The 24,827-nt window shown below is 42.7% G+C and overlaps 1 protein-coding gene across 1 annotated transcript in view; it reads right to left on the bottom strand.

Annotated features, from left to right (window-relative positions):
- Positions 1 to 24,827, bottom strand: part of Shq1 (SHQ1, H/ACA ribonucleoprotein assembly factor) — a 108,273-nt gene that overhangs the window by 78,453 nt on the left and 4,993 nt on the right. Inside the window, exons 3-6 of the mRNA XM_036181663.1 lie at positions 22,632 to 22,754; positions 21,479 to 21,639; positions 11,167 to 11,279; positions 1,878 to 2,005 (exon numbers count right to left, since the gene is read on the bottom strand). Of these exons, the coding sequence (XP_036037556.1) occupies positions 1,878 to 2,005; positions 11,167 to 11,279; positions 21,479 to 21,639; positions 22,632 to 22,754 (525 nt within the window). The remainder of the gene's footprint in view (positions 1 to 1,877; positions 2,006 to 11,166; positions 11,280 to 21,478; positions 21,640 to 22,631; positions 22,755 to 24,827) is intronic.

Genomic DNA, 24,827 nt, shown 5'->3' on the forward strand with positions numbered 1-24,827 from the left:
TGGCTGACTCTCTAACACTCACAATAATCTCGAACACTCACAATGCACTGAGGCTTGCGTACACACAGCCTTATTCAATCCTGATGGCAGCTCTAAGGGAGGCAGAAGATATCCACAGCAACCCACGGTCACTCGGCTGGCAGTGACTGGGGGAATAAAACGCAAGCCTCATATTCAGCCATGCCCCGCCTATACTTAACCCTATACCTGACATAATAAGGAGGCCCTTTCTGTTCACTACAGCTCAAGTTCTTCCACCTTAGAGCGTATACCCTTGCTGTTATGAAAGGTGACTTTTTGAATGAATCACCATAATGGCTGAGCAGACTGACTGCCCAAACCACTAGCCTGGCTACAAGCCACAAGTCAGATAAAGGGTCAGCAGCCAGCAGTTAAAAGGACAGAGCACTGGCTCCATCTGCTAACGTTACAGAAGACCTAACTCAAAGCACTGCTGACATGAAGAACTGGCCTCAGAACACACTGCCATTATTAAAGGAGAACGAACTAGAGCTGAAATCAAAGGGAATGCCTTCTCCTGATTTTTAGGGCAACTAGCTCACTCTGGTGGAGAGAAAACTCAACTACATAGCCACAAGCTTCCTCTCACAACACCTCACCACAACACTGTTGAAACGAGGAAGACAGGCTGACCTGTATGAGCAAACTATCTGAGACCACTTAGCTTAGCATTGCTGACGCAATTTGGGTCATTAATGCTACATCTGCAAGTCTGTTAGCTGGGGAGGGAGTCTGAAGGCATCTTAAGAGCACACATCAAATACAACCACAGAACACACTGAAAACAATGGCATACCCCCTACTCAACCAATCGTCTAGTTTCTAAAGTTACAATGGCAATTTTTCACTCTAACAAAGCTTCACCACAAAAATACTTAATAAACTATTCTTAATGCCTATTATACTATAATCACTATACCACATGCTTTTTTTTTAAATAAAAAAAAAAAAGGTGGCTAGCAGCTACTGGACTGCTTGATAATTTTAGTTATTGATCCAGAAGAGACCATAACTACCCATAACTACTTCAGTCAGACTGAGGTAAAAATGGCTCCTGTACTAACAGTGAGAGCAGTAACTGAACCCCAAATGACTGCTAGCAATACACCCCAAATGTTCCCCAATCATGGGAAATACAACACAAGACAGCAGCCAGCGATTCCATGATAAGAACAGGTGAACGGTCTGTGTATGCTCATGTGGAAGATTTTCAACTTACAGGACAACCCAAAACAAAGACGGCAAGGTCATGGCCACAGCACCTTCTGTGTACACCACCTGAAAGCAAATATTTAGATGTGCTGTCTGCACTTTAAAAACACCCCAGGCTAGGAATACAGCTTAGGGGTAAAGTATGTGTTTAGTATATATAAGGCCCTGGGTTTAATGGTCAACACAAAAATAATTGAAATACACGCAAAACTGTTAACAGTAATTGCTTGTACGAGCAGATTCTTCAACTATGAATGTTATGTATGTCATATGTATAGCCTTAATTTTCCAAAAATAAATCAATTCAAAACTTAAAAGGACTCCAGTGAGTCTAAAGTAAAATTTATTTCATAAGAATTTTCTAACAAACATAAGCTGAATGATTTAGTGTGGAATTTTCAGGCACAGACTAAGACCTGGAACTTGTGCAAGCAGCATAGGCTATGGTGCCTTACAGTTCAAATCTCCCAGCAAAGAAAAGCAAACACACAGGCAGAATTAGCTACCAAAACTCCCATCTTCACAAAGAAAGGCAAGTAAAATCAGATGCCATACAACATGAAAGGCAGTGAGTGGCTTGGCACAAGATGAGAGTTTTAAAAATCACAAATGATCACAATGAAAGCATGATTTGAGTTTCTTACCTAATACAGCATCATCTCCATGCTCTTGGCTCTGTTCCAAAGAGGCCATCATTTCTGCATGTGCATCATTCCACCAGGGGTTGTACTTCAAAATCTGCTCAACTGCCTCATCTTCAAAGAAGTCAGCTCTGCTCAAAAATCAGTGGGCTTGTTACATCACATTACATTGGTTTTCTTTCCTTCTTTTTTATAATCTTAATTTATCACATTTGCACAGTCATAGAGATTGCATCAACTCAACATACAATCTGAGAGAAGAGTGTTGTGCTGACTTCCTTTATGGTTACTAATCCCATAAAGCAAAGGGCAACTTGACTAAAGGAACAGTGGTCGTTTCTGATGTTTTCCTCAGAAAGCACGTGGAAGAGCTGTCCTACCCTGAGGTCTCCTCCTACTTCAGTGGAGCTGAGTGAATCTGAATGCTGACTGCACCGCAGCACAGAGCCAATGCTGGGTGTGTGAGCAGCAAGATCTCAGTAATGCTAGGATAAAGGAAACGCCTTCCACACCCAGCAGCAAGAAAGCAAACAGATGAGCAGGTGATTCAGGACAATGCGTTGCCACAAAGAGCCTGAGGACGTACGTACGAACGGACATGGACGGGGACACACACACACACACACACACACACACACACACGGACACGGACACGGACACGGACACGGACATGGACACGGACATGGACACACGGACATGGACACTCACACACTCACACAATCACACACACTTTCTCATACACACACACACACTCACACACACTCTTGCTGGAGATGTCTTTCTGTGTGCTGTAAATGTGTTGCTCTGATTGATCGATTAAAAAAAATACTGATTAGCCAGTAGCCAGGCAGGAAGTATAGTATAGGTGGGATAAGCAGAAAGGAGAATTCTGGGAAGTGGAAGGCTGAGTCAGGAGACACTGCCAGCTGTGTCCACCGTTGCCATGAGAAGCAAGATGTAAAAGTACTGGTAAGCCACAAGCCACATGGCCACTTATAGATTAACAGAAATGGGTTAATTTAAGATATAAGAACTAGATAGCAAGAAACTTGCCATGGTCATACAGTTTATAAGTAATATAAGTCTGTGTGTTTTCTTGGGTCTGAGCAGCTGCGGGCCTGAGTGGGACTGGAGAAAACTCCAACTACACTCTCTCACACACACATTCCACACATTCATTCTCTCTCTCTCTCTCTCTCTCTCTCTCTCTCTCTCTCTCTCTCTCTCTCTCTCTCTGTGTGTGTGTGGGGGGGGTGATATTGTGTCTCCCAATATACTGTGCACCCTAATAAACTTATCTGGGGTCAAAGAACAGAACAGCCACTAGATAGACATAGAGGCCAGAAAATTGTGGCATACACACCTTTTATTCCATCACTTGGGAGGCAAAGATCCATCTGGATCTCTGTGAGTTCAAGGCCACATGGAAACAGCCAAGCATGGTGGCACACACCTTTAATCTCAGGAAGTGAACAGGAAGCAGACAGGTATATACGGCATGAGGGCCAGGAACTAGAGGCCTTTTAAGCTTTTAGGCTTTTAGCAGCAGTTCAGCTAAGATCCATTTGGATAAGGACTCAGAGGCTTTCAGTCTGAGGAAATAGGATCAGCTGAGAAGTTGGTAAGGTGAGGTTGGCTGTGGCTTGGTCTGTCTCTCTGATCTTTTGGAATTTACCACAATATCTGGCTCTGGGTTTGTTTTTTAATTAATAACATCTTTCTCTCACACACACTGCCCACCCCACCCCCACTGAAACATACTATTCAGCATGAAAACTTTTTACTAAAATGCTAGCTACTTTATTTAGCTATACTAATCTTAGCAATTCCTTGATTTAAAATTATTGAAAAAAGATGAAAACAACCTTTATAGAAATCAGAATACCCTAGTCTTTGGAAGTTTTCTGTACTTTCTCAATTTTAACTAGAAAAATGAAAAATACATTCAAAATACACCTCTAGCTCTTTTTAGAGGACACATTCAGAAATCCCATGATCTTGCCTTCGAGGCTGAAAACTGGTATTCCTGGGGAAGAACAGCAAGTCTAAGCCTTTCAAAAGTTCCATGACTAGAAACTCACGGAGTCCACCACTGTCATAAGCACTAATGGTTTAATGACCTCACACACTTTATTTTTTTCAACCAAGAAACTGCAGTCTTTCTAAAATCAGAAAGGCTACAGACCCCACAGAGCTGCCAGTGTGCTGCAGGCACCTCACCCATGGCTCCCTCCTCTCCTCCCAGCATTACTATCTGAGAAGAATACTACTGAAGCTCTCATTTACCTGGGTGAAAACTGAGGCCCAGAAAAGTGACATATCTTAGCCAAGACTAAAACAGCAGTAAGAGGCTGGTCAGATGGCTCAGCAGACGCCTGCCCCTAAGCCTGACTGCCTGAGTCTGACTGCAGAACCAGAATAATGGAAGTAAAGAACAGACTCCCACAGTTGTCCTGACTTCCACATGCATGGTGTAACAAGTACCTACACAACTAACTAACAAATCGTCTCTACACAACTACCCACACAAAAAAAATTAATAAAAAGTTTACTTAAAAATGAAACAGTCCAGCCATGGCAGTGAATGCCATCCCAGCACTTGGGAGCCAGAGGCAGGCAGATCTTTGTGAGTTCAAGCTTGGCCTGGTCTGCACAGTGAGTTATCGGCCAGTGAAAGCTATGTAAACAAACCCTGTCTCAAAAAACAAACAAAAAAAAAAAAAAAAAAAAACTCAGTAAATTCAGTTAAATGAGGAACCATTCAAATCCTACTCCAGAATCAAAGTTCTTAACAAACACAAACATTTGGGGGCTTCAGAATTGGCTCAGTGATTAAAAATACTCATTGCTTTTGGAGAGGACCTTGGTTTGATTGCCAACACCCATATTGTGGCTCACAAGTACCTGTAAACCTAGGAGATCCAACAAACATCTTCTTCTGACCTCTGTGAGCACCAGAAACGTAAGTGGTATACATACATACTTACATGCAGGCAAAACAGTCATAAGGATTAAATTAAATAAATCTTTAAAAAAAAACAGTTTATTTTTATGTACAAGGAAATAAAATACATACTGGAAAAACTGAATAGCTATTATCTTAAAGTAAAAACATTTCCTATCCATTTCTGTCAGGTGCAAAAGGCGCACAGAACTAGGATAAAGCAGCAGTTCAATAAACTAGCCCTGCAAATCTGTTTCTTATGAAGTGTCCCCCTTCTTCAGGGTGCAGGCTCACCTGCTGTGAATATAGGCTCTACTACAAATTCATCCACCTGTCAGAATGTGATCTGCTTCTAAGAATTGAGTGTCAAAAAAGTCATCGCTAAGAGTAAATGTGCTATCCTACTAACTGCCTGACTCATTCAGACAGGTACCGGGGTTCACAAGCCCTCTCCTGGTCAGTGTAACCCTTGCTCTTCATCAAAGAAGCTTTTCTCCGCAACAGGTGGGAAGCATCACAGAAAATCACAACTGCCAAAATACAGAATAATTGAAGGTGGGGTGCCTATCCCCAAGGGATACAATTACACCTAAGACTCAGGAACATGCAGAAGAGAGGCTGGAAAGATTAAGAGCCACAAGACCAGAGAGTCTGCTGTGACACTGTGTCTCTTAGAAATCACAGGGACGCCACACTCACCATACTACAACAATATGGCTGCCTAAACAAGACTCAGACAATGGCGACACTAAGAGACATGCTAAAGTGGAAGATGTAAATCTCAAGGGCCCCACCCCAGATAAGGAAGTACACGCAACTAACTGAGGAGGGGAAATTAGTCTGCCCCCCCCCCCCGGGTGAGCCCCCAAGTGGCTATCCAATATAAAACCATCAGCCCTAAAATCACATACACAGAAGCAACACTAAACAGAACTCAACAGGTTGGAGAGAGAGAGAGAGAGAGAGAGAGAGAGAGAGAGAGAGAGAGAGAGGAGAGAGGGAGGGAGGGAGGGAGGGAGGGAGGGAGGGAGAGAGGGAGAGAGGGAGAGAGAGAGAGAGAGAGAGAGAGAGAGAGAGAGAGAATAATAATCCAAGAAAAAGTGGCCACAAATTAGAGAGAGTATGGAGGACGGTATCAGAGAGGTTAAGAGGAAAGGGGAAAATGATATATCTTAATCAAAAATTTAAAAATTATCAAGGAAAAAAAGGAATGACTTTGCGCCATATTCTAAGCTCCATGGTAGGTACTAGGTTTCCTCTGGTCTCTACAGACAGACAGACAGCCCTGGCCCCATACAATTTATAGTCCTACCGGAGACTCAGGTATGACAGAATGCTGTGACACAACAGCACAAGATCCTATAGGAAAACAAAGTGACATGACATTCAAGGGCCTTGGGGGAAATGCTATTTCAACCAACGGCTGAAAGACACTTAAGAATTCAACCCTAAGAATTAAGGGCTGGGAGGGAGCTGGAAAGACGGCTCAGCAGTTAACAACAGGCACTGCCTTTGCAGAGGGCCTGAATGGTTCCCAGACTCCACACAAGGCAGCACACATACACCTGTAACTCCGGCTCCAAGTATCCACCTCCCTCTTCTGGCATCTACAGGCACTGCCTCCCTGTGCACAGACCCACACACAGATCATACATGGATGTATAATTTAATAAAATCTAAGAAAACAACAGGCTTAGGAGAGAGTAACCTGAGTTCAAAGAATAGAAATACCTAGAAAACAAGGCACATATTGAAGAATTACAAAGATAAGTTGAAAATAAGATACTGATAACAATAACCTTCCAGACATGTTTGATTCATGGCCTATAGGCTGCAGACACCCCAGAGTAGTAGCTATCAATCAGACCCAACACAATAATGTAAATTTACTATGTGTGTGTGTGTGTGTGTGTGTGTGTGTGTGTGTGTGTGTGTGTCTACCTGGCGCCTGTAGCCGCTCAGACCCAAGTAAATACCACAGAGACTTATATTACTTATAAACTGTATGGCTGTGGCAGGCTTCTTGCTAACTGTTCTTCTATCTTAAATGAACCCATTTCTATTAATCTATAAGTTGCCACGTGGCTTGTGGCTTACCAGTACTTGCTTCTCGTGGTGACGGCAGCCACGGCTGGCAGCGTCTCCTGACTCAGCCTTCCACTTCTCAGAATTCTCCTCTCTGCTTACCCCACCTATACTATACTTCCTGCCTGGCTACTGGCTAATCAATCAATCAGAGCAACACCTTCACAGCATAAAGACATCCCCAGCATGTATGTGTGTGGGTATGTACACACACACACACACACACACACACACACACACACACACGTAACTCATTGTCTGCTTCCTGACTGTGAACTTTGTAGATGACTAGATCAAGATAAAGGTTGGACACACCTGAAAACTACACAGGAATTAGCCCTAAGGTCACTGAACACAGGGCACACGCATCCTAGAGGGGCAATTCTAAAGAAGCAGAAACTGTGCCAGAACAGGATGGTGGCAGAGGACAGGGAGCAAAGTAGGTGGATATGACATAGAGGCAGAAGGCAGGGTCCTCAAGAGGAACTCTGCAACAAAGCCATGACCAGGACTACAGCTCAGCAATGCAGGAGACACCTGTGCCCCTCATGGAGACAGTGCCACAGGAGGCTGAAAGACATGAGGAGAGGGATAACAGCTTCTGCCTGAGACAGGTTAAGTTTGACGTGTCCATCTAGGGCATGTAAACATACAGCTATCCAACAGGCAGCTGGACACACAAGTCTGACACTCTGGCGGGAGGGAGGCAACGTCATAAGCACCGAGACTAGGAAGAGGAAGAGTCATGCAGGAAGAACGGGCCGGGAGAGAGTAGGACACAAGCTCTGAGGACGCAGGGAAAGAGCCCACCTCAAGAGGGCGCTCATGAGAGACAATGTAAACTGGCCTGGTGGACCGGCATCCCAACCACCTCCACCTCATCCTACCACCCCAACAAAACCCTCCAAAACGATAAACTGATTATTCTGAATGAAAATGCTCAGATACCATTCCAAGAATCCACACTGTGATGAGTTATTCGCTTTCCATTTTTACACTGTACTGCAGATTGACTCTCATGTTGCATGCATGCTGGCCAAGCGCTCTTACCACTAAGCTACAGCCCTACAACCCCAGCCTGCTTTTTACTTTTCATTTTGAAACAGTCTCACTAAGTTGCCTAGATGGCTTTGGACTCACATAATAAGGCAAGCCTTGAACTTATGATCTCTAACCCTTACACTTGCTTCTTCATAGTCCTTATCACTGCCCTAGTCTCAAGTGTACCTAGGATTGTGGGACTGCACCATCAGACCCAGCTAATGGTTTATCTTTACACTGTCTATGAATTAAGAGTTACATGACCATGGTTTGTGACTGACTAACCATCTACTTCCACAATCAATTATCTCACATTTTAAAATGACACTGCACTCACTAAATGTCCTCCACACACAAACAGCCACAGTATGAGCAACAACCCGCCATGAGGGCTCCACTACTTAAAATAGACATTTAGAACACAATACGGTTTTTTAAAAAATAAAATAAAAGTGTGCTACACAGGGGAGCACTGAGGAGGGCATCCTCACCCAGCCAAAGGTGGAAGGTCTATGAAAGTGGCGTCTGAGCACAGCCTTGAGGTCAGTTATTCACGGACTGAGGCAGGGGAGAAAAGGCTAGCAAAGGGCAAGCATGTGTGGAAGAAGTCCATGAGAAGCAGTGCACATGCAAACATCAGCTGTTGCCTGGGGACAAAGCATGGGCAAGGAAGGGCAAAAGTGACCTGACAGAGGAGCAGGGTCCAGGTCACGGAGAACACTGGATAGCACACTGAGAGAGAGAAGCTCTGTCTGAAGCCAAAGGTAACCGAGCAGGGGAGGAGGCAGATTTCACTTGAGAGCAGCAGCTCTGGAAGCCATAGTGGAAGAAGAAAGCACCAGACCCTGAAAATATCCCCAGAGACACCTGATGACATGTACACACCTGTACTCACACACATGCGGGAATAGATAAATAAAATAAAAAATTCTAACATGATATCCAAAACGAATGATTAAAAAAGGAGAATCAGAAACAATGAGATTTACAAATCACCACAAACAGCACTTGCTCTGGCTACAGAACATCCTAAAAGAACAATCAAACTGCATTAGACCCTGATTTTACAACTGATTTCAGAATAGTCATAACCCAAAAGTAGTTAGACTTCACTTTGAAATGTATAAATTCCTCCTTACAGGCAGTCGGCCTCCCTGTGTCCTGCTTAGTGTAAAATCACATTCATTTTCTTGAAGTCCCTTCAAAACCTGACATCACCACTCCACTGAGAACCACTCCTTAAGAAGTGGAAAGAATAGTCCATGAAAACTACTAAAGGAAATGAGCTTCTGGGGCCAGTGAGATGGCTCAGTGGGTAGAGGCACTTGTCAAGTCTGACAACCTGAGTTCAATCCTGGGAACCCACATGGTGGGAGATGGAGTCCTGCAAGTTGTTCAATGATCTCTACACACACACACTCCTCACACACTTCTCTGTCTCTTAAATATAAATTTTTTTAAAGAAAATAAGCTTCTGGATAAGGCTGCACAGGAAACGGAGGAAAACAGGGCCTGCTTAGACTATCTTGCTGCCAACTATAAATTCCAATATCCTAACCCTCTCAGACCACAGGCACACTCTTCTAGGCAGTTCTTCTAATTAAGCTCCCTCCCACGTGAAATTTCAGCCTTGGAAAACTCATTCTGTTTTCATACAGGTTGAGAAATTTGCTGACAATGAAATTTCTACTTTAAATATTCAGCAGGATTCTAAATGGGTTTCTTCAAATTACTCTTTAGTGGACCTTTAAAACCACCATTGAAGAGATAAAAGTAATTAGAAATGGCAGTCTAAATGGAGCTGAGTCTCTCCAATGTCCTCCACAGTGTACCACCACCCTCTCTCTCCCAGCTTCCCTTCGGATGCTGACAGTTCAGCCACTTACTCATCACCACACATCACTCACTCCATTTGCACATCACAAGATTCACTTCTGCCATTCCAATTAGTATCCCACTGGGTCACAGGAGAGAGAATGTTAATCACAAGAGCAATGGCAGTTAAAGTAGAATAGTGTACATAAAGGGGAAATACAGAGTGATAAACGGAGCCTCTTTTCAAGGTTTACCCAACCCACTTAGTAGTAGTGTGACCTTGGGCAAGTCCCTTCACCTCTTTCCTCCTTGGGAAAACGAAATGAAATAATCCTGAGGGGACTTGATAAGCCGAAAACATTGTACAAATATATTGGGAAGCAGTGATTATAGTTATATGGGTAACAGTTTTGAAATCACTGGCCCAGGGCCTGGGAAAAATAATAAATGAGAGCTACATCAACATATAAATTACACTCATTCTCCACATACCCTCAAAGAGGTATTCAGATGCCCAGTGGAAATGCAAAAAAGTGCTGCTATCTTGGCCAGTAAGAGACAGCACATCTCTGCTTTGATAAGTTACTTATGCAAATACAGTTCTGATTACAGCAAAGGTTGCAACAGATACAAATGGAAAACACAGCACAACTAAGATGAGGTTCTAATGATACTCTACCAGAGAGTGGGTAACTATTCACTGCAGATAAATGTTCTAGGGAGATCCCAGACTAGCAAGAAATATAGCACATGTAGGCCTGGACTCTTACGGAAATCAAGACATATTCATTTACATGCACTAATAACCATGACAAAAATTCTACTGAAAGAAGTACAAACAAACACTCTCTGACTTTGATGTTTTGAAGTCTGGTGAGGAAACTGCTGGAGAGTATTAAGAGTTCTCCATTGCTAGTGTGAACTAAGTAGCAAGTTTACAAAGGCCACACGAGTACAGCCATTGCAGGTTAAGTGAGATGTGAATGAGGGTCAGTGGCTTCACTAACTCCAGGATCTGAAATACATATGGCACTGAGGGGCTGAGAGATGGCTCACTCAGTGGAGTGCTTGCTATGCATACACAAGGACCCAAGTTCGGGTCCCCAGCACCTTCCCAGCACCACAGTCCAGTGCAGGGAAGACAGAGATAGGTGGATTCTTGGAGCTCACTGGCCAGGCCTGATGAGCCAGTCTAGCTGAATGGGTGAGCTCTGTATTCCGTGAGAGACCTTGCCTCTGGAAATAAAACAGAGTGACTGAAGAAGTCACCCACTGTCAAGCTTTGGCCTCCATGTGCACATGCACACATAACTACACAAACACATGTATATTCTCAAAGATTCTGAAAAAACAACTAAGGAAGTGTTAAACAGCCATTTAACTGCCATGAAAGTTAGTAATACTCACAGATAATGATCCGGGTCAAATTTGGCCAGCTCAGCAGCCAGGCGTTTCTGCCTTCGTTCAGTCAGAGGAGTGAAATCTGGATCCTTAATATCAATAACCTCACTCAGTTCATCCTAAAAACACCAGAACAAGAATGAACACTATCTCCAATCTTTAGCAATTAAAAATCAAATGGGGGGGGGGGGGAGGGACAGGGGTTGGAGAGATGGCTCAGTGGTTAAGAGCAGTAGCTGCCCTTCCAGAGGACCCAGATTCAATTCCCAGCACCCACAACTGTCTGTATCTCCAGTTCAGGGCATCTGGTACCCTTACACTGACACACATGTAGGTAAAACACCAATACACATAAAAACAAATAAAATAAGCTGGGCATGGTGGAGTACACCTTTAATTCTAGCACTTGGGAGGTAGAGGCAAGTGGATCTCTATGAGTTCAAGGCCAGCTGGTTTACAAAGAGAGTTCTAGAACGGCCAGAGCTGTTACAGAAAAACTCTGCTTCACAAAACCAAATATATATATATATATATAAAATTGGGGGAAGGGAGAGGAACGCCAAAACATGGAAGAATCTGCCCAATCACTACAGCATGAAACAGCTTATAACTTTTAAATTCAGGTCTAACAAACAGGTGTGGTGCATGCTTTTGCTCTCAGTACTTGGGAGGCAGAGGTGGGCAGATCTCTCTGAGTCCAAGGCCAGTCTGGTCTACATAGCCAAGTCCCACCAGCCAGAGCTATACAGTGAGACCTTGTCTCAAAATACAAAAATCAAATGAACAAACAAACAAAAAGCCATAAATGTTTGAATCTACTATTCTATAGACTCTGCCAGAAACTTCCATATAAATCAACCCATTTTAACCCATAAAACAAACTAACCAGCATATATCGAGGCTGTTAACATTTAACACAAAGGATCATGGGGCTTGCCACCAAGCCTGAACACCTCATCCCTAGAACCTATAAAGTAGAAGAGGCAAAAACTCCAATAAGTTGTCATCATGATTCCACACACATCCTATAGCATACAGCTCCCACCATAGTGTGGACACAAACACACACACACACACACACACACACACACACACACACACACACACACACTCATTTATTTAAAATGTTTAACACAAAATGAATAAACCCTTACAAACATAAAACAAACATTTAATTCTCTATTCATTTCCCTTTTTAGCCCTAGAGATCTGAAAGTTCCTGAAGACAGAAAGGTCTGAGTACCCAACATCTACAGAGAGACTTGACTTTCTTCCTACTGTCTAGCTCAAACAATGAAATCCTATACAGTCTACTTTGTAAATATACTTGCTGTGCAGACTGGATGACCCGAGTTCAATTCCTGGAAGCTACACAGAGATAGATAAAGAAAACCAACTCCACGAAGCTCTCCTCTGACCTCCATTCCCACAGGCACACATTAATTACAAAAATAAAAAAAATAAAGAAAGAATTTTTATGAGTAATTCCAATGTCTTTGATTTTCCACTTGAAACTTAAGCAAGATGTGCATGTATGAACATGAAGCATGTTTCCCAAGGAGAATTCTACAGAACAGACATACACAGGAATTGTGAAGTGGAGAAACCTCTTATAATCCAAAACATCCCCCCAACTGTGGCTTTCTTCTGTCTGCTCCCACACCTACTATCAACTCTAGGTATGAGTACAGAACTGGAAGAAACAGGAAGGATGTAAGCGGAAAGAAATCAAGCAGTAACCCGGAGAGCTGTGCATTCGAACCGTTACGAAAGATTTGTAAGTGGAATGGACAGCAGTACAGTAAAACACACACACACGAAAAGAAAACAGAGTGACAAAGGAGAGCTGCTTTTGAAGTCAGTAGTCCTAGGATCTTGAGCAAGTCCCTTCACTTCTTATATTATAAAAAATAATAAACACTCATATGACAGCACTTTCAAGTTGATAGTCAGAATGCAAGATTACTAAAACTAAAGTAAGCTATAGTAAGTTATGGGGAGTAGTAAGGACCCAGTCTCCCCACATAACCATAATTTCAAAAAAAAAAATAAAATTCTTGGGCCAGAGAAACAGCTGAGTGGGTAATCTGACTGAGTTCAACCCCCAGGCCCTTCACGGTGGAGAAGAGAACTGAGCCAAAAGCTGGTCCCTGACCTCCGCCTGCAAACCATGGCATGTAAACAGGCTCACATACTCACACAAAATAAATCAAGAGCTCAAGTTTAAAAGGAAAATAAACTCTTTCTTTCTTACCATGAGGCGTGGAGCTCTTAACCTAAGTACATTCAAAGATAACAAGGGATCCAGCGACCTTTTTGGAAGCCACTGGATCAACTAGAATATCTTAATACTTTCAAATACAAACATTGAGGCAACAACCAGACTAATGGCTGTCCACAAACATAAAATTTACATTCCAAAGTTCCTTTGCAATTTACTTTTTGGAGCCTTGGAATGCATTTTCCTACAGGAATCATATTATAAACAGTAGTTAAGAGTCTCAGGGCAGTCCTCAAGTTTATGCAATTCATAATAAATCGACACAGAAAACATTCATGATGCAAAGACCTTAACAAGCACGCAGCAACGGTTCCATGGGAAACACATGCAGACTCAGGAGCTGAATCCACCAGAACATCTCCTCCCCAGAAATACAGCATCGGCTGGCTCGTCCTCCTCCCCTTAATTTCCTCACTGAAATTCCTAACGCCAGCCTCAGGTCTATAGGGCACATGTGGACAAGGGCCTCGGGAGGACAGGCAGTACAATGAATCCACAGGGCTTGCCTGGGGCGGATACTACTGTGAGCACCATTGCTTTCCCTTGGACTGCAAATCCACAACATGATGTCATCCCTCCCTCAGCTCCCCTCATCACACGCCTTATCTCCTCCCTCTGTGACGAGAGTCGCCCGCGTACAAAATCCATGTCAGTATCGTCCTTAATCACAGTTGCAAAGTTCTTCTGCCATGTAACAGGTAATCGCGTGACATCCTTTTGTTCTTCTTGGCGAAGGGGGTGGCATTCAGAGCCACATGCTGTTGTTAGTATTAATATAATACAGGCCTAAATACACTCACTAATGTCAGATTCACTTTTCTCTCTGTCTCCATTCCATGGTTGTTCCCTGTCACTCACTGGCTTCCTACTGAAAACACAATCCTCCTTCCACTTCAGGTTCCTTACTTGATAACAGCAATTAAAGTTGGGGGGGGGGGTAAATGAATCCTAAAAGCTCTTATTAATAAAACCAAACCTGAAGCCAGGTATTGGGGTGAATGCTGGAAGATCAGAGAAGCAGAACAAGCCACAGCTTCCTCACCTCGCCAATTCCTCAGCTGATCCTGTTTCCTCAGACTGGAAGCCTCTGAATCCTCAGTCAAATGGATCTCAGCTGAACTGCTGCTAAAAGCCTAAAAGCTTAATCAGGCTCTAGTTCCTGGTCCTCACGCCTTACATACCTTTCTGCTTCCACTTCCTGGGATTAAAGGTGTGTGTTACCATGCCTGGCTGTTTCCAGTGTGGCTTTGAACTCACAGAGATATCCAGATGGATCTCTGCCTCCCAAGTGATAGGATTAAAGGCATGTGTGCCACCATTTTCTGGCCCCTATATCTATTGGTTGTTCTGTTCTCTGATCCCAGATAAGTTTATTAGTGTGCACAATATTTTGGGGAACACAATTTCACCACAGGGAGTACCTGGACAGATTTAAGGTCACAAATGGACTATAATCCGTGAGGACTGACAGAAAACTGTGTTTCAGCAGATAAATGGAATCTTGGAACCTCGACTCCTAGCTCTACATCATCAAGCCCATCTTGCCTTTCTAACCAATGCCAGCTTTTCCCTCCAGAGCCATATACTAGACTTCTTTTCATTTCTGGAACATACACATCCGTCTCCACTCTGACCCTCTGCATCTACAGTGTCCTTCTCATCATAACCCCATGCATGTCGCGGACTTCAAGGGGCCCCCTCTGGGCACCCTAGTCACAACAGTCCCCAGTCTCACACACCACAGTTCTCCTCCACCTCTACTACCGCCATCAGTTTACTTGTTATCTACATGATGACTGTCTGTCTTCTCCACAGAACGTTTCAGTGGGGGAGGGTCTAGTCTACTTGCTTTTTCACAGCATTCTCAGTGTGTAGTGTGGCTAATTTTATGTCAGCTTAACACAAACTATAGTTTTGTTTCTGTTTGGTTGTTTTGTTGGTTTTTTGTTTTGTTTTGTTTTCAAGACAGGGTTTCTCTGTGTAGCCTTGGCTGTCCTGGAACTCACTCTGTAGATCTCGAACTCAGAGATCTGCCTGCCTCTGCTGCCTGAGTGCTGGAACTAAAGGCATGTACCACTACCGCCCAGCTAACATAAACTATAGTTATCAGAGAAAATGGAGCCTCAGTTGAGAAAATGCCTCCATAAGATCAGGCTGTAGATAAGTCTGTAGGACATTTTCTTAGTCATTGATGGGGAAAAGCCCAGCTCTTTGTGGGTGGTGCCATCTCTGGGCTGGTAGTCCTGGATTCTTTAAGAAAGCAGGCTGAGAAGCCATGAGGAGCAAGCCAGTAAGCAGCACCCCACCCCTCCATGTCCTCCGCATCAGCTCCTGCTTCTAGGTTCCTACTCTATTTGAGTTTCTGTCTCAACTTCCTTCAATGATGGACTAAGATGTGGAAGTATAAGCCAAATAAACCCTTTCCTCCCCAACTTGCTTTTGGTGATGGTGTTTCATCACAGCAATAGTAGCCCTAACTAGAACAGTGTACCTAGCAGTCAGAAAGAAATCACTACTGAGTACATAGTGCCCAGAGGTGGTGGACTGGTCTGGTTGCTGGAAGAGAGATCCAGTAATGAGCACACAGATAGTCCCCAACCTCACAGGCTGAACTGGAGAATAAGAAAGTAACTCTTTTCAGCTCCACTGCAACTCCCCTCTAGTATACTGATTCAAGGCCACCAGAACAATGCAGCAGAAAGACCACACCACGTGACTATTCCCAGCTGAGCAAACCCACCTGCACTGTTCTATGCACATACATAGCAGGGCCTTGCTCAAACTGGACCCTAATACGAAACTAAAGCGGCCGGGTATGGTGGTGCATGCCTTTAATCCCAGCGCTTGGGAGGCAGAGGCAGGTGGATGTGAGTTTGAGGCCAGCCTCGTTTACAAAGCAAGTTTCAGAACAGCCAGTGCTACCCAAAGAAACCCTCTCCAAAAGCAAAAAAAGAAAAGAAACAAAGAAACTAAAGCAAACTAAAAAGCAGAGGTAAGTTTTGAATGTGAAAGGTCCTTCACATGCTTTGCACAGTATTTGTTCCCCACGGAATAGCACACTTTGTGGGGGCAGTAGGACCTTTAGGAGGTGTGGCATAGATGGGAAAGTAGGTCACTGGAGGCAAGTCCTTCTGGCTTATTATTCCCATCTCCTTCGTGTCTTACTCGGCCTCCTGGTCCTCTGAGATGTGAGTAGCCTCTGCCACATGTTATCATCACCATGAATATGCTGTCTGGCATGTCTTCCCTATCACGATGGACAGAAAACATGAAGCAAAATCTTTCTTCACTTAGATTGCTCCTCTATGGTACTGTAGTAAGAACAATGGAAAGCTAATGCACAAAATCAGACTGGAATCTAAAGGAAGGCATGGCTGGAGGTGCTGCTTGGTGGCAGAGCACTTGCTTAGCATGCATGTGGTCCTGGATTCAACTCTCAGCACTACAAAAGAAAAGAAAGTCTGAGGCACCCATCAACCCAAGGAAAGCAAGAACAGAGAATTAGCCTGAGCAGCAAGAAAAAAATTCCTTTTTCTCTGTTTTAGAATTGCTGTGATCACTAGTCCCGAGTGATCTGAAGATGAACACTGCCAGGAAAAGGTCATGGAGGATTTAAGCCAGGCTGTGTGCACTTAAATCACAGATCAAACAGGACCTAAGCCGGAAAGAAAATGAACTGTGTGTGCATCTGGCCAGTGCATCTCCTGGAGACAAAGGCCTCATGTCCCTGGAGCAGCCAAAGGAAAGCAAGGGCCAGAAGGCCTGGCATCCTGCAATGAAGGCTGTCTCAGGAGACGGCTAGCTGGGATGGCGCCCAGAGACTCCAGGACTGCGGCTGCTGGCAGCCACTGGTGCCAACAGCTTGTTGTGCAGCCCTGACTCTGAGCAGCCAGGGCAGTTTTCCAAAGGGGCCCTGGTAGCTGGCAGAGATTTCAAAAAAGGCAAGAAATGGGGGGGGGGGGGGGGCAATGTACATGGGAAAATGGGAAACAGGGGTGGGAAGGGTTGGTGAAAGGGAATTTGCTTCAGCAATATTTTCATTATCAGATGAAATATAGAAGTCTGCAAACCCATTTAAAAGGAGACAGGATTAATCTTCTTGTAAAAGGTTAAATTATCCACTGAAGACGTTATTTTTTTTCTTTGTATAACATTTTTTAATGAGTACGTTGCTTTTATTATCAGAGAAAACACAACTATTTCCATTTAAAAGATTAGGGAAATACTGGCAATATACAAGTAGTAAACAAATGTTTTGGGTGTGTCTTGATTCAAAGGCAGAAACTAGAAAAACTATAATTGTGAGAAAACAGGATTAGAAAAGTCATTTTTTAAATCGTATTATGAGACAAATGTTCTAAATCCTCTTACTGTGTGATAAGCTTTCCCAGGAGCATCTCTAGCTTCCTCACTAAAGGAAAAAGCAATACTGCTTAGGCTACACGGTCATTTTTAGCCACTTGATGAGACCGTCACAAACAGAGCAGTTGTAAACACGTCTGATAAAACACACCGACCTTACTAGGATTCCCGAAGGTCTGATTAATTCCTAATGTTATGAAGAACTCCATAGCTCTCAAATTTAGTTTGTGTAAGAAATCCCATTTCTTTAAAGCTTTTTACTGGATTTGTCTCCTGGTAAAAAGTATAGACACAACAGTAGGATGCCTTGAGGAACTAGTATTGTTGGGCTGACTCAAGAACAGTGCTCAGAACAGATCCATATAAATCCCAACTTGAGCCGGGCAATGGTGGCGCATGCCTTTAATCCCAGCACTCAGGAGGCAGAGCCAGGCGGATCTCTGTGAGTTCGAGGCCACCCTGGGCTACCAAGTGAGTTCCAGGAAAGGCACAAAGCTACACAGTGAAACCCTGTCTCAAAAAAACAAACAAACAAACAAACAAACAAACAAACAAATCCCAACTTGGTGGCTTCAGGTTTCGGACTCTCTCTGGATTGCAAAGGTACTCAAGAACACTCACTGTATTTAACAGTGTGTGTTAGAAGGCTGCAGGAGCACTCTCTATCCAAGCACATTACTACTTCTACAGTAATAATTCAGATACACACTATGTAGTTTAAAACACCTTTAAAAACATACTGGAGAGATGGCCCAGTTGGTCAGAGCACTTGCCAAGTGTGATGGTTTGCACGGCAAAAGTCCCCCACAGACTCAGACATGTGAACACTTGGTCAACCGCTGGAGCTCTGTTTGGATAGGCTACGGATCTTTAAGGAGGTGGAGGCTTGTAAGAGGAAACTTGGGAAAGTGGATAGCTTCTTCCCACTCCTAGTTCCCTCTCTCAGCTTCCTGTGTGGAAGAAAATGAAATAACCTGCCTCCTGTTCTTGCCACCACGCCATGCCCTCCCCTAGACCATAAGGGACCCTCCCTCTAGAACCCTAAGTCCAAATAAACTCTTCCTTTTCCTAAGTTGCCTTTGGTCGAGATATTTTATCACAGCAACAGGAACTGTGCTAGCCTGATAACCTGAGTTTGATCCTCAGAACCCATGATACAAGGAGAAAAATACATGCCAAAAATTATTCTCTCATCTCCATGTGCATGCTAGAACACAAATGCAGCTGCATTCACATGCATGAGTCATATACATATACACAAACACAATAATAAAAAATTTTTAATTAAATAATTTAAAACATATGGGGGGCTGGAGAGATGGCTCAGAGGTTAAGAGCACTGACTGCTCTTCCAGAGGTCCTGAGTTCAATTCCCAGCACCCACATGATGGCTCACAACCATCTGTAAAGAGATCTGGAGTCCCCTTCTCTATACATAATAAATAAATAAATCTTTTAAAAAAAAAAAAAAAACGTAAGGAGAACCAGTCGGGTGTGGTCACTCACTCCTGTCATCTCACCACTGAAGACGCTGAGACAGAAGGACTACCAAAAGTTCAAGGCCAGCCTGATTTACATACTGACTCCAGGCCAGCCTGGGCTTTATAAAGTGAGAACTTGTCTCCAAAAATAAAAAATAAAAAAAGGAAAGAAAACCTAGAACAAAAACTATATTGTTTCAGATAAGGTTGTGGTGCCAAATTAAACATATGTGGAGACTGGAAGTTCTGAGAGTGTCTGGGATTCCGGTGCTCTGTGCACGGGGCAGCAAGCCTCTACTGCTAGTAGTGTACTACTTACATGATAAAACTCTTGGGGCCCACTCGCTCCAGTACCCTTCTCTTTCAAAACTCAGGGGATGGGAGCCCAAGTTTTCAGGAAAACAATGTTCATATTATTAAAGTTTGAAAAGGAGTTTAGCAATTTAGATAGTAAAACTGAATAAACAAACTCAGCATTCCTGACTGGGAAAGAGAAGATGTAATCATAAAGGGATGGACAGGGCATCCTAACTACACTAATACTTCCTTCCCTAAGCTGAGTGGCAAGTATATAGGTATCTCACGCTTTAGTCACACCATGCGGACAGAGTACTACCTACATACATGTCCTGAAATACCATGTTACATATATAACTTTTATGTTTCAAAATGCCACTTTTTATAATAAAATTTAGGTGTCCTATTATATATTTGTGCTCCCAAGACTTGAAAAGGGGAGGCAGGAGAATCAGGAGTTCAAGGCCAGCCTTAACTACTTACAGGACAGCCTAGGATACATAAGACCTTGTATTAAAAAACAAAGAGTATTTCATAACAATGTTTGCATAAAAGCAACCTAAATAACTTTAAGAAGCTTGTCAAGAAATACAAAAACTTGCGATCTAAAAGGGACTTACCCTCACCCAAACTATGGTCTTCTAGCATCCTCTAAGTAAAAAGAAACCCTTCAAAGTGGTCACACTTCGTACATTTGAGAATCTGAGGCAGGAAGATACTGAGTTCAAGGGCAGCTACATAGTAAGACTGTCTCCAAACACCAAAACAAGTAAACGAAGCCCAAAGGGATCTTACCTACTAGCAATCCAGACAAGGGCACTTTCAACCTGAATGGAGATTCTGGACTTAGCCTGGACTTACTAGCCTTCATTCATAGCTCTGGACAGGCTAGCCCCAAATAAAATGGTCACAAATTAGCTGTTGGCCAGACAACTGAGGCCCACTCGCTTTGGTTTTCGCACAGCTGAGTATTCAAAGTACCTCAGAGATCACCAGGGAAAAAGGGACAGGAGCAGAAGAGAGCTCGCCCTGCGCTGCAGAAAAGTGCCTGACTGTTCACATGGACATGGTCCTTTGGGTTATTTGCTGCTGGGCAAATGCCAAGTTTGTTCTCTTGCAGGAATCTTGAGAGTAACTTCAGTGTTTTAAGGGCAGGAGTTTTTATAGTGTCCAACACTTTCCAGAATTCTCTCCCCTATGTTTGCAGTATGGAGACAGAAGTACAACCAGAATGAACACTTGGCTTTTTCTTGAGAGACTCAGATACACCTTTACTGTCTGAGCACCACTCATGGGAAAATCTAAAACACTGCAAAACCCAGAACTTCCTAAGGAGCACTCAAATGAGCTTACATTCGACCTCCACCAAGAATACGCAGAATACACTATCTACTGTGCAACAAGAAGTGAACAATTTTATCAAAACACAATCTAGAGGAGGCACACACCTGTAATCCCAGGACAGGCTGAAGCAGAGGGATCACAGGCTCAAAGACAACCTGAGCTATAGCTCATCCATCTGTCTGTCTTTCTGTCACCAAATTTAAAATCAGAACAAGTGAAACTAAACCAAAAGCTCCCAGGCTCATCCTCATCAGAAAATTCTGTCTCCCATACATGTGAAACAGAAACTATCACACCCTAGTACTTAGCACATCCCTTAGAAGTTTCATGCTTCCTTGAGGTTGTCCAGAAGCACCAAGAGAGAGTTGTCTGTATTTGTTCTAGATTGTTCCCATCTAGAACCCTAAGGACAGCAGCAGGCTGGACAGGGAAGAATAGGCAGCTGTGTGACCCTGCTTGCTACAGGCACTATGTTACCTTAAAAATGCCCCAGGTAAGAAGAAATGAAGTTGAAACACCCTGTGTGCCACAGTCTTCCAGAAGGACAGCATACCTGTAACCGCTGAACCACACCGGCCCGCAGGTTTCCAAATCCATAGTGACACTGTGATTGCAGAGCACTTTCTGAGACCTCTTCATAGGGAGTCTGCTCAATTTCCCAGTCAAAATCTGAATCCTCATCGTCAGCTCCTTCCTCAGAAACACCAGAAGCACCTAAATGTGTTAAACATTAATTTTTTCTTAAAATACCAAGATCTCTAGGTACAATGAAAGGAAGAAGTTACTACAGGGAAAAGGCCTACCATTGTGCACCAAAGGCACAGACAAGAATATTTACAGCTCCACTGCTCATGATAACCAAAAAGTAGAACCAGCCCAAATGTTCATCAACAGTAGGAGGTATAAACTCACAAAACCATCTATCATACAATGATGAAGATATATATATATACAGATATACAGATATAGATATAGATATATACATATATACAGATATATATACAGACCTCTGATGTAACATAGATACACCTCATAAGAATATTGAGTGTGCAGCGGGCAGTGGTGGCGCATGCCTTTAATCCCAGCACTCGGGAGGTAGAGGCAGGCGAATCTCTGTGAGTTCGAGGCCAGCCTGGGCTACCAAGTGAGTTCCAGGAAAAGGCACAAAGCTACACAGAGAAACCCTGTCTCGAAAAACCAAAAAAAAAAAAAAAAAAAAAGAATATTGAGTGTAAGAAGCCAGATGAAAAGGAACACACTCTATGGAACAATTATGTATGCAACTCACAATCAGGCAAAAGGGGAGGATGGTACTGGTGGTCTGGGAAAGAACAGGACACAGTACCTGGGAGAGAATGGGTGAGATTCCTGGGATATTGGAAATAAATAAACACTATAGTTTGTGACCTAGCAGGTGTTCGTATTATGTAATGTTTTCAACTATATACTTCTAGTAAGACAACGTTTCAACGTTTTAATTGATTTAAAAAAAAAAAAAAATGTAAGTGGTCTACTGGTCCACTACTGGTTATGACTTCTAATTGTGATACCAGGTAAGCTATTTTCACATTAATCTGAACCTTTCCTTTTTCTTTTCTTCTCTTGAATTTTTTTTTCACATCCAATTTTCTAGCCCCAAGGCTCTTCCCCTAGAAACACAAAATATTACAAACATTCCTACTTATCTTCAACTACAGTAAACATACCTATTTCTTCCACAAGTGGTTTGGCAGACCTGGATTTTCTTGGGGCCAGAAGAGCAGTTAACATGTTCAGCCCTTCAAAATGCTGGCCAGGAGTTTCCTTGGGCAATCGAATGGTAAAAATTCCTTTAAAAGAAATTGTTTTATATTTAGACAGATTAAAACATTCAAAAACTTCGTAAGTATATATAAGAGAAATGCAAGTATGGGTAATATATAATTCTATGAGGAAAAAAAAAACCTTTGTTAACTGTACACCTGAAGAGAATTAATATCCAGAACATATAAAGAACTCAAAACACTCAGGCTGGAAAAATGGCCCAGTTGGTAGTGTTTCTCACACAACCATAGGATCTAAGTTTGAATCTCTGGCATACATACAATAAACCAAACACACCAAATACCTATAATCCCAGTGCTAAAGAAGTGGACATAGGAGGAACCCTGGGGTTTGCTGGCCAAGCTGAAGCAGCAAGCTCCAGGCTCAGTGAAAGACCTTGTCTTAAAAATTAGGTGGACTGTAATGGCGGAAGACACCCTAAGTCACCCTCTGGTCTACACCCACGCACGAACACATACACAGATATTAGCCTGTAGCAGGCGTTCTCTCCAGCCTAGATTCCTCCTCCTAGTTATTCTCTGCTGCCCAGCCCTGCCTAGTCCTCTACTGCCTAGCTATTGGCCATTCGCTTTTCATTAGACCAATCAGGTGCCTTAGACAGGCAATATAAAACAGCAACATATCTTTACATAATTAAACAAATGCAGCATAAACAAATGTATTATCTTTACATAGTTAAAGTAATATTCCACACATAAGCAAATGTAACACATCTTTACATAGTGAAAGTAATATTCCACAACATATACCACACTTAACATATTCACACAAAGAAATAGACACACACAAAAACAAAAACAAACAAACAAACAAAACAACCAAACCAAATGGCAAAAAAACACATAAAACTGCATCCTTAGCCAACAAGGAAATGCAAATTAAAAGTACATTGAGATTCCATGTCGGCTCAGTCAGAAGGGCTTTCACAAAGAAATAAAACAAATGATGGTAAAGCTAAGTGATCCCTTATACACTCTGGTGGGAGCAGAAACTCCTCTTACCACCTTAGAAATCAGTAAGGATGTCCCCCAGAATACTAAAAGTAGAATTACCATACGATCCAACTACCACTCCTAGATATATACCCTGAGGAGTCCAAGTCATCACACGACAGACACCTGCACATCTAAATTTCCTGCAGCACATTCACAACAGCCCAGTTATAGACTCAGTTTAGGTGCCCATCAACAGATAATAAAGAAAATGTATATCTACACAATGGACTTTTTATTCAGTCATAAAAAAGAATGAAATGATGCCATTTACAAGAAAATGGGTATAACTGGAAATCATATTAAGCAACATAGGCCAGACTCAGAAGGACAAATAGGCTTTTTCTCCTTTGTGGACTGAAGTCTTTTTATGGATGCATGAACAGATAGATGGATGGATAGGTAAATAGACAGACAGACAGATATACAATATGATATGATATACAATATATGATATGATATATCTCTGTGTGTGTGTGTGTGTGTGTGTGTGTGTGTGTGTGTGTGTGTGTCCCTGTCCTGTATATGAGACATGAAAGCACAGGGAGGGAAGTAGGGGCAAGTACACTCGCGGGAGAGGAAAAGAGGGAGAAGGGCAAAAGGAAAAGTTTGGGGTAGTGAATATGTTCTAAATATATGATACACTTGGAAGAAATTATTTTCAAGAAGCTTAACACCTTCTGCAGTGAATGTACACCAATAAAACATGCTTTAGCATTACCTAGTACCATCTTAACCCAATCAAAATACCAAAACTCAAAGAGCTTCTAAAATCAGTGGCCCAAGGAGGCAACAGCACTAACAGTTACTCATAAAATATATTTCTGGACTAGGAGGGAAATTAGATTAGCTAATCCAAAGAATAGCAGTAGCTTTCAAACTACATACACTAAAGCAATTACAGTTTAATAATTTATTAACTCAAGACATTTTTTTGTCTTGAGACAGCCTTTGCTATGTAGTCCTGGCTAGCCTCAAACTCACACGAAATTATGTTCTTACCTTAGGCTCCTAGGCACCAGGATTACAAGTGTGCGCAGCCTACTGTTGTAAACATTTTACCTCTTTTAGCATACTGACATGCAA

The sequence above is a fragment of the Onychomys torridus genome, chromosome 3, assembly GCF_903995425.1.
Source record: "Onychomys torridus chromosome 3, mOncTor1.1, whole genome shotgun sequence".
NCBI classification, from domain to species: Eukaryota; Metazoa; Chordata; class Mammalia; order Rodentia; family Cricetidae; genus Onychomys; species Onychomys torridus.